Source organism: Lipophrys pholis (genome assembly GCF_963383615.2).
Source record: "Lipophrys pholis genome assembly, chromosome: 12".
In the NCBI taxonomy this organism is placed as follows: Eukaryota; Metazoa; Chordata; class Actinopteri; order Blenniiformes; family Blenniidae; genus Lipophrys; species Lipophrys pholis.
The window spans coordinates 29,834,967-29,843,575 of record NC_137641.1 but is presented as its reverse complement, the minus strand read 5'-3'; the positions used below and the strand labels follow the sequence as shown (position 1 = coordinate 29,843,575).

At 43.4% G+C, this 8,609-nt stretch overlaps 1 protein-coding gene across 1 annotated transcript; it reads right to left on the bottom strand.

Annotated features, from left to right (window-relative positions):
* On the bottom strand, nucleotides 1–8,078 carry acads (acyl-CoA dehydrogenase short chain). The gene is made up of 10 exons (XM_080476405.1): nucleotides 7,990–8,078; nucleotides 6,446–6,606; nucleotides 5,287–5,436; nucleotides 5,069–5,180; nucleotides 4,583–4,734; nucleotides 4,278–4,448; nucleotides 2,874–3,011; nucleotides 1,619–1,714; nucleotides 1,487–1,543; nucleotides 1–1,398 (listed from the first exon to the last, which is right to left on the bottom strand). Exons 1-10 carry the CDS (start codon nucleotides 8,015–8,017, stop codon nucleotides 1,249–1,251), a joined length of 1,215 nt encoding a protein of 404 aa, XP_080332531.1. The 5' UTR covers nucleotides 8,018–8,078; the 3' UTR covers nucleotides 1–1,248.
* Nucleotides 8,079–8,609: the final 531 nt, after the last annotated feature.

The window sequence follows — 8,609 nt, the reverse complement described above, 5'->3', positions numbered from 1 at the left end:
CAGCGTTACTCTTAAAACGTTTAATCAGCCGCTACAGTTGCTCAAAATCCATTCGCAAAGTTGAACAATCCATAAGTCCTTTTTTATCATCTACAAAGTCATGTAATTGTGTTTTAATCGTCTGCACACAATAAATTACATTCAAATATGTACAAGCTGCTGAGGCACCGGAGGCGTGCGAGGCCCCTCGCCGAGATATTCACCGTTCAACCTTCTCCGCTCGAGCCCAGAAAGTTAAAAAGGAAACCGACTCTGTGATTAAAGAGTCTGACAGACACTGATTGGTCAATCTGCACTGAGAAGTGGGTCAGGAGCCGTGGAGGCTCTCTGTCGCCCTCTGCTGGTCCAAACCTTGTGGAGCAATCGACTCTAAAGGGTCAGTTCACACAATTTACCAACGCTGTGTATTAAAGTTCAAGCAATCTAAAGACGGAAAATGACAAATATCTGTTTTGTTCTGAGGCGTTTAAGAGACGTCTGCAGGTCCCGCAGTGGCCACTAGAGGTCAGTGCAGCCTGTGAGGCTGAAAATCGGAGTACAAGTTGTTTTTTTTGTTTTTTTTTACAAATATGAAGCGATACCTGTAAAGGTTTCTCCTCCTGTAGATTAGAAATTAAAGATGAATTTAACCTTTTAAGAAAGAAAAACCATGAAAAGACACTTGGATTGAGTGTAAATGTCAATAAACGCTGTGATTTGGGGGAGTTACAGGACAGAAGTGGAAAAAGTGACAAATTCATTTAAGCATCTTATTCATCACAACTTTTCTTTATGATCCGTCGTCGTGAATTTCTGCAGATCAACACATTTGATGCATCTTTTAAACCACCGTTTAGCTCATATTGACTCCAGGCTTGATATATTGAAGTTTTTAACCTTTATTCTTGCATCTGCACATCAGCCTTAAATCTTAAGAGAGTAAAGTTATTTTAAAAAAGTTCTTGTTATTAAACTGTCAAACTAAAAAGAAGCTTTCCAGGTGGACAAAATGTCATTTTTGTGAATTTCATTGACCAATCTCACCTTTTCAGAATCAAGTTTGGTTGACATCGGACTCTAAAAGGTTCATTTACTTCTAAACGCTGGTTTAATTTGTATTTCTGGATCTTCTGTTAAATGGCGGTGAACTGACCCTCGGCGAGCAGCGAGGTCGTGCTGAAGCTTGTCTGAAGGATCTGACAGTGACTTCAGATCTACTTTCTGGACGTCCAACTCGCCTCTGAAGCTCCGCGACTCAAGCGCTGGTTGTCACTGGTACTCTTTGAGCACCTGGCCGGCGATGACCAGCCGCTGGATCTCGCTGGTTCCCTCGTAGATCTCCGTGATCCTGGCGTCTCGGTAGTGGCGCTCGGCCGGCATGTCGGTCACGTAGCCCATCCCGCCCAGGACCTGGATGGCCTGATTCCAGAACCAGAAGAAAACGTAATTGTTAAAACAAACGGCACCTGAGGGGTTGACTTCACGTACGGTTCTTCCTCTCGGGTACCTGATGTGCGCAGAACGTCGCCGCCTCAGACGCCGCCAGCTTGGCCATCGCCGCCTCCTGCGGGTGGGGGTGGGGAGTAATCTGTTACTCTGGGAGAGGACGTGGTGTTTTAAAACGGAGGAGACTTGGTACCTTGGTGAAGGGTTTCTTTGAGTCTCGGAGGATGGCGGCCTTCCAGGTGAGCAGGCGAGCGCTCTCCAGCGCCACCGCCATGTCGGCCAGCTTGAACTGGAAGAGGGGCGACGGAGGAAAATCGGTCAATGTGACATCATAGCTTTGTTTTCCTGTTAACGAGGAAGTAAAGAAACAAAGCGGCAAGTTGTGTTTGACTACAGAACGAGACGAAAGGAAGCGCTGGGAAGACTATAATTGTGTAAAGATGTAGTGCTTCACGTTCACCAGTAGGTGGCTCTTCTGTCCACATTGTAGTTCTGATGCCTTTATGACGGAATTTTTATTTTTATTTTGGCGGTCCTCAGAAAACGAAACAGAACAAACACTCAATTGTCCAAATCATCAGCTGAAAGGTTGTCGACTGAAGTGAAAGCTTATTCACACCTTCCCACAAAAACGCAGTCATGATGTTTTGTTTTGTTATTTGTTCTCCTGCAGATTTCCTCTTTGCGGCTCAACACTTCCACTCCGTACGACCAACTCTTTCTTCTCGCTCGCTCCACTTGGCACAGCGCTACAAGCGTGCCAGAGAACCAGCCAATCTCAGAATACATCTCCAATATTTCCTCCTTTATCAAGGAGAAAGTAAAACAAGCAGACGTTGTTCAGCTGCAACAACACATCCGAGTGTGAGAAGAACAAGACTGGATACTGAGGTTAACAAGCTTCATGTAAGCTGTTTCCATATGGTGGTTGGGTTAAAGCTCCGATTCACCGTGGCTGCAGACCACAGAAGAGTATTAGGGCCACTGATAAAATAAAATAAAATAAAAAATAAATAAATAAAAAAAATATTTTTTTTTTTAATAAAATAAATTCAAAAAATGAAAAAAAATGAAAAAAAATAAATAAAAATAAAAATAAAAATAAAAATAAAAATAAAAATAAAAATAAAAATAAAAATAAAAATAAAAATAAAAAAAAAACAAAAATAAAAATAAAAATAAAATCTTTAGGCACTTCCCAGAAAAAAGTAAAAAATAAATGTCTAAGTTTTATTTCCACAGAGAAAAGAAAAGTTGAAAATAAAGGTCGAGATTTTTTGAGGGACAATTAAACCCAAAAAATTTGGAGGTAAAAAAAAATAAATCCTCGTGCACTTTTGAGGAAAAAGTCAAAGTTTTTTTTTTTTTTTGTGGTGGTATTACATAATGAGTTAAATATAATACATTACATACCACACACCTGTATTTCCTGAGCTTTTCTGTCTCACCTGTACGGCCTGCAGTTTCCCGATGGGCGCTCCGAAGGCGCTCCTCTTCAGGGCGTAGTCGGCGGCGCAGTCCAGAGAGGCCTGAGCGATGCCGAGGGCCTGCGCCGCGATGCCAATCCGCCCGCTGTCCAGGGTTTGCTGAATGAAGCAGAGAGGAAACAAAAAGATTGACCGGCGCTTTAATCAGATGAAGCAACTTGTTTTAGTTTTAAAGTCAAATCGAGGAAGTGGCTCATCAGAGTGAGTCTGTGACTGTCACAATAAAAACCTGTTATGTTGCTTCTATCAGATCAGAAGGAAAGAAGTTCACCTGCAGACAAAGACTCAGTGTTGAACCAGGAAACTGATTCATTCCTAATCCACAGGCTGGATTCAGGTGAATCGACTTGGTTCTAAAAATAGAATCGGACTCGTCTCATGTGGATCCGGCTCGGGAACATAACGCCGTCCCTCCTGCCAAGATCAGGTTCCAGAATCTTCTGCTCACTGAAGCTGGTTCACGGTGGGATTTGACAGAACCGCGTTGTTTTTGATTGCTAAAATAAAGACGACGTTTTAAAAACAACGTCCCTTTAGACAGAAAAGCTGAAAACAACGTAGTTGTCATGTTTGGGCCACTAGTTGGTGCTGTTGTTCATTTTCTAATTGAAAACACACACACACACATGCAGCAGAGAACAAAACGCTATAAAAGGTTAACAAAGGGAGAACGTAGACGTTCTAGTGGACAGACCACCAAGACCGGGAGTGACACTGAGGACACGTTCTTATTGTCTAAATACTCGGACGGAGTTGGAGCGTTTTCAAAAAGTTGCACTTTCCTCTCATTTCCACAGAGAACGAGTTTTCAAAAAGTTGCCTGTTCCTCCGTTTTCATGGACATGGAGAGTTTTTCTTTGTTACCATGGAGACGGAGCGTTTTCAAAAAGTTGCATTTTACCCCATTTCCGCAGAAAGAGTGTTTTCACCCGTTGCTATGGAGACCGAGTCAGATCGTTTCCAAAATGTTGCGTGTTCCTTCGTTTCCACGGACACAGGGCGTTTTCCTCCATTTCCATGGAGACGGAGCGATTTCACAAAGTTGCGTCCCCCCCCGCCCCCCATTTCCACAGGGACGGAGCTTTATCACCCGTTTCCACGGAGACGGAGTCGGACCGGTTCCAAAATGTTGCCGTTTTCTCTGTTTCCATGGACGCGGGGCGTTTTCCTCTCATTTCCACAGAGAGAGCGTTTTCACTAAGTTTCGTTGTCCTCAGTTTCCAAGCACACGCGGCGTTTTCCTCCGTTTCCACGGAGATGGAACACGTTCATAAAGTTGCGTTTTCCGTGGTTCTGATCACCGTTGTCATGTGAACGGACACACGATACGTTTCCGCCCTAAAACGCGGCCGTGTGAAGACCCACCATGGCGATTTTGAAGCCGGCTCCTCGAGGACCCAGCATGTTGTCCAGCGGGACCCGGCAGTCCTCCAGGATGACGTTGGCGGTGGACGAGGCTCTGATGCCCAGCTTGTCCTCCTTCTTGCCCAGAGAAAGACCCGGGTGGGGCATGGGGATGAGGAAGGCGCTGATACCCTGCACACACACACACACATACAGACAGAGTCAGGACGGCCGTCTCCTCCTCCTCCTCCTCCTCCTCCTCCTCCTCCTCCTCCTCCTCCTCCTCCTCCTCCTCCTCCTCCTCGGTGAACGGAGGCGTGTCATGCCTTGTGTTTGAGCTTCTTGTCGGTGGTGGCGAACACGACGGTGGCCGAGGCGTCCCAGCTGTTGGTGATCCAGGCTTTGGTTCCGTTCAGAATCCACTCGTCTCCGTCCTGACGGGCCGTCGTGGAGGCGGCGCCGGCGTCACTACCGTTACCTGGAAAACACCCCCAAGAAAAAAAACCTCTTGAATAGAAAAAACTTAAATTTGACGCTTAAAGGTAATCTGGACAGAACAAAGTAGATTAACTGAACTTCAGTTGACACCCAGATTATAGAGCATCTTCCTCCTAACTAATGTAACTTCAGATGTTACTCAGTTACTCCACGAGGTAACGAGTCATTTTCTTCTCAGTAACGAGCAAAGGAACTTCTCCAACACTGTTCAAGTGGATCAATATCAGATATAATCTCTGGCTGGGATGAATAAAGTGTCTCTATTCTCCAGAGTTCCTGAGGAGGGGGGGCTGGACCCGTCCAGGTGTGTTTACCTGGCTCACTGAGGGCGAAGCAGCCCACCTTCTCTCCGGTGGTGAACGGCGTGACCCAGTCCTTCTTCTGCTCCTCCGAGCCGAACTTCATTATGGGTCCGATGTACAGAGACTGAGGGAGATCAGACACACAACATGAGGAACCACACACACACAATAACTGTGTGTGTGTGTGTGTCTGTGTGTGTGTGTGTGTGTGTGTGTGTGAGTGGACGCACGTTGTTGACGGAGACGACCACGCCGGTGCTGGCGCAGCCTCGGCTGATCTCCTCCATGGCCACGCTGTAGGCCAGGTAGTCCATCCCGGCTCCGCCCAGCTCCTCCGGGACTTCCATGGCCATGACGCCCATCTGGCCCAACTCCTGGATCTGAACGTTCACGTCAACATGTTAGTAACACGCATGACACAATCTGATGAATCCACAGCAATCCTCCACGTTTATCTGTGGATAATATTTATTTTCTCTCTTTTCCGTTTTGGTCTCCAAATTGACTCAGAGGGAAAGTTTCTGACCCGTTGTTTGTGAACGACTTCATATTTTCAGTTTGTTTTTAGTTTCTATTTTCTACCACGTCCCGATTTGACTTGGTTCCGTGACACAAGTCCAAAATTTACAGCAAATTCCTCTTTTCTTTTCTTCCCTACATCTGGACAAGTTGCTGGGTTGTAATTGTATATTTATTTCTCTTTGCTGTGTTTCTCAGCAGCTCCTGGGAGAAATATTGGACTTTTTAACCTTCCAAGTTAAATATTTACACGAATTCCAGGTCTGTGTTACATCTCCATGTGTTATATCTACCTACTGCAAAATGTCGGTAGTCGAGAGTTTAATTCCACTTCGATAGAGCGATTTCTGTCCACTCCCACCTCCTGTTTGGTTTTTTCCAGGTTTGAATTTGGTCTCAATCACCTCTTTGAAAAAGTCTTTTCTTTTCAGCTGCACACCAAATGACAGCGTTGCCCAATAGTTTTACTTGTGTGAGAAGTTTATACGACAGTGTCACTCCATAATGCAATATCTGACCCTTAAAATGCAATTCTGATGAATTTTAGTCCAATTTACCCCTGGAATAGAAGATCTGTCTCTTTACCTGTAAAACACGCCAATTTAGACCCACATTTTCTACGAATTTAGCAAAAATTTTGGTTAAAATCTTTGTTTGTCATCTGCAAACCTCATAAATGAACCTCAGTATTTACATCTGTGTATAAATCATGATGACTAAACAACATCTAATTAAAGCCGTTTTGAGTCTTTACCACCTCGTGAATGTAAAATGTGTTTATTTACAGTCTAACCTGATTCCTCCAGAAGCTTCTGATAAGGTGAGTGAATCACAGAGGCGTTTCACAGGATCGCTGCTCGGTCTCGGTACCTGTTTGGCAGGGAAGGCATGATCTTTGTCGAGTCTGGCGGCGATGGGCGTCAGCTCGCGGTCTGCGTAGTCTCTGCACGTCTGTCTCAAGAGCTGATGAGTGTCCGGGAGCTCGGCCAGCTGGGAGAGACTCCGACAGCCTCCGACGCACAAGCGAAGAGCTGGAGGAGAGAGAAATAAAAAGAAAATGTTCATTAAATATTCACCCGTAGAGCGACCTTTAGACGAGCTCAAAGTGCACCAGAGAGTAAAACAAAGCAGGATATTATGTTACCAAAGACAATCAAATTAAAACGGATAGTGTAGGAAGGTCAAACGATGTTTATTTGTTTTCATTTTGCAGGTTTTCTAGAGTAAACAAACTGACAATTTGTCATTTTCCATTATGTTGTTGCTTTCTGAGCTAAAATGCTCTTTTTTGCATGTTTTCTGGACCAACTTGAGTGAAGAAAAGACACTTTTCATCATTGTTGCATCGTGTAGTTGCTTTGCAGAAAATAAAAAAGCTCCTTTCCCATCCTTCTTGGACTAAAACAAACTGAAACATTTGGTTCTTTTGCATCGTGGAGTTACCTTCTGGGTTAAAGATGGAATTTCTGCATCTTTTCTAAGCTAAAAAAACCCAAAACACTTTTCATCATTTTGCATTATGCAGTTGCTTTGGAGAGAATAAAAATGCTATTTTTGGATGTTTTCTGGACTAAAACACGACACACTTTTGGTAATTTTGCATTTTTTCATCTTTACTTTGACTATATACATCTGAATTTTCTCACTTTGTGCCTCATAATGACCAATTTACATCTTCTCAAAATAGTTTTAGTGTCATTTTCATTGTATTTAACCTATTCAATGATGCTGCCCCTGTTTGCCTATTAATGTTTGTTTATATCTCATTATGGTCTCATAGTTGTCATTTCACCATACCTATTTAACATGTTTATATCTCATATTGATCTTTTAGCATTTTACAGTTGATTCTGTGTCTCTGTGAGGATCCTTTTATTAGTTCTTCTTCACTCCTTCTACTTTTCGAGGTCTTTGAACGCAGCACACTAGAGTTGAACGTGATTTGGGTGAAAGGTCACAATCAGCCTCAGTCTTCACCTTCACCTCACTGCAACACCTTTTATTCAGAGTCTCTGCACAATTCAAACACATTTAACCTCATTTACTCTCATTGTGAGAGTTTATAGATGTTTATTAGTGATAGTTAGCAGGCTAATTCAGCTTCGAATGGAGGCTAATGTTTACACCGCGTTCATTGCGGCTTGCCCACATGGTTGTATGGTAAATGTGTTCATTATTATACGTTTTCTTTCCCCCCTAATGTCAGTAAGTTATAGTGTTAAAGCGAAGTGTTTTGATAGTAGAACCAGATGCATGCAGCTGCTGGTTACGAAGGCGGCTAAGCTAAGCTGCTTCTTCTGTGACATTTCCATTCAAGAAAGGCGAACGTGGAGCGAACCAGGACTGTCGCTGCTCCGTAAAGTTTCCCACCGTTAAGGTGAGTTATTCTGGCTTCATCCTATCCGTGTACTCACCTTTTCTTGCTTTAAAAAGCGCTGCCATGTCACCTTCCCCCTCTCTTCATATATAAAGCTCCAGCACACTGTATTTCACCGGGTTTCATAAACGGCACCGATGCTTTCAGGAACATCCAGAATTTCTTTCGATCAATTGACGTGAGGCGCGCAGAAAAAGGCGATTTGTCGAAACAGAACACGAGTTTACAACGAATTAATTATACTTTATGTTGACGTTATCGGGTTTTCCATGTTTTGCAGTCATGTTTGTTAATTGTTTTGGGCGTGATTTTAAATGTGCTCGCGTTGAGGGAAATAGTTGTGTGACGTCCGAGCCTAGTTAAAACAACGATAAGGCGATCGTGAAGGCAGCACATGTCCCAAATTAACACATTGAGTTATTAACAGGCCTGTCTCTCCTCAGGTGGTTAATAATAAACTCTTTCAGATCTGTGTCACAGGTAAGACTAATGAAAGGTGAGTATCTTCGTGATAAAGTCAATAAGCACCTTTTATATCTGTGTCATAGGGAAGACTAATGAAAGTATCTTCATGTTAAAGTTAATAATCCCCTTTTCTTAAGCGTACTGGAAATAATCTGGTAGATTTTGTGGATGTGTGAAGATTTAGTTTGCTTC

Bases quoted from the DNA above. Each gene is read 5' to 3' on its own strand.
- acads (XM_080476405.1), bottom strand. From the start codon at position 8,017: ATGGCAGCGCTTTTTAAAGCAAGAAAAG. The intron at 4,449-4,582 runs GCATGACACGCC...GTGTGTGTGCAG, and splicing joins ACAAGAAGCTCAAACACAAG to GGTATCAGCGCCTTCCTCAT. The intron at 3,012-4,277 runs GTGGGTCTTCAC...TGCTTCATTCAG, and splicing joins CCGGCTTCAAAATCGCCATG to CAAACCCTGGACAGCGGGCG.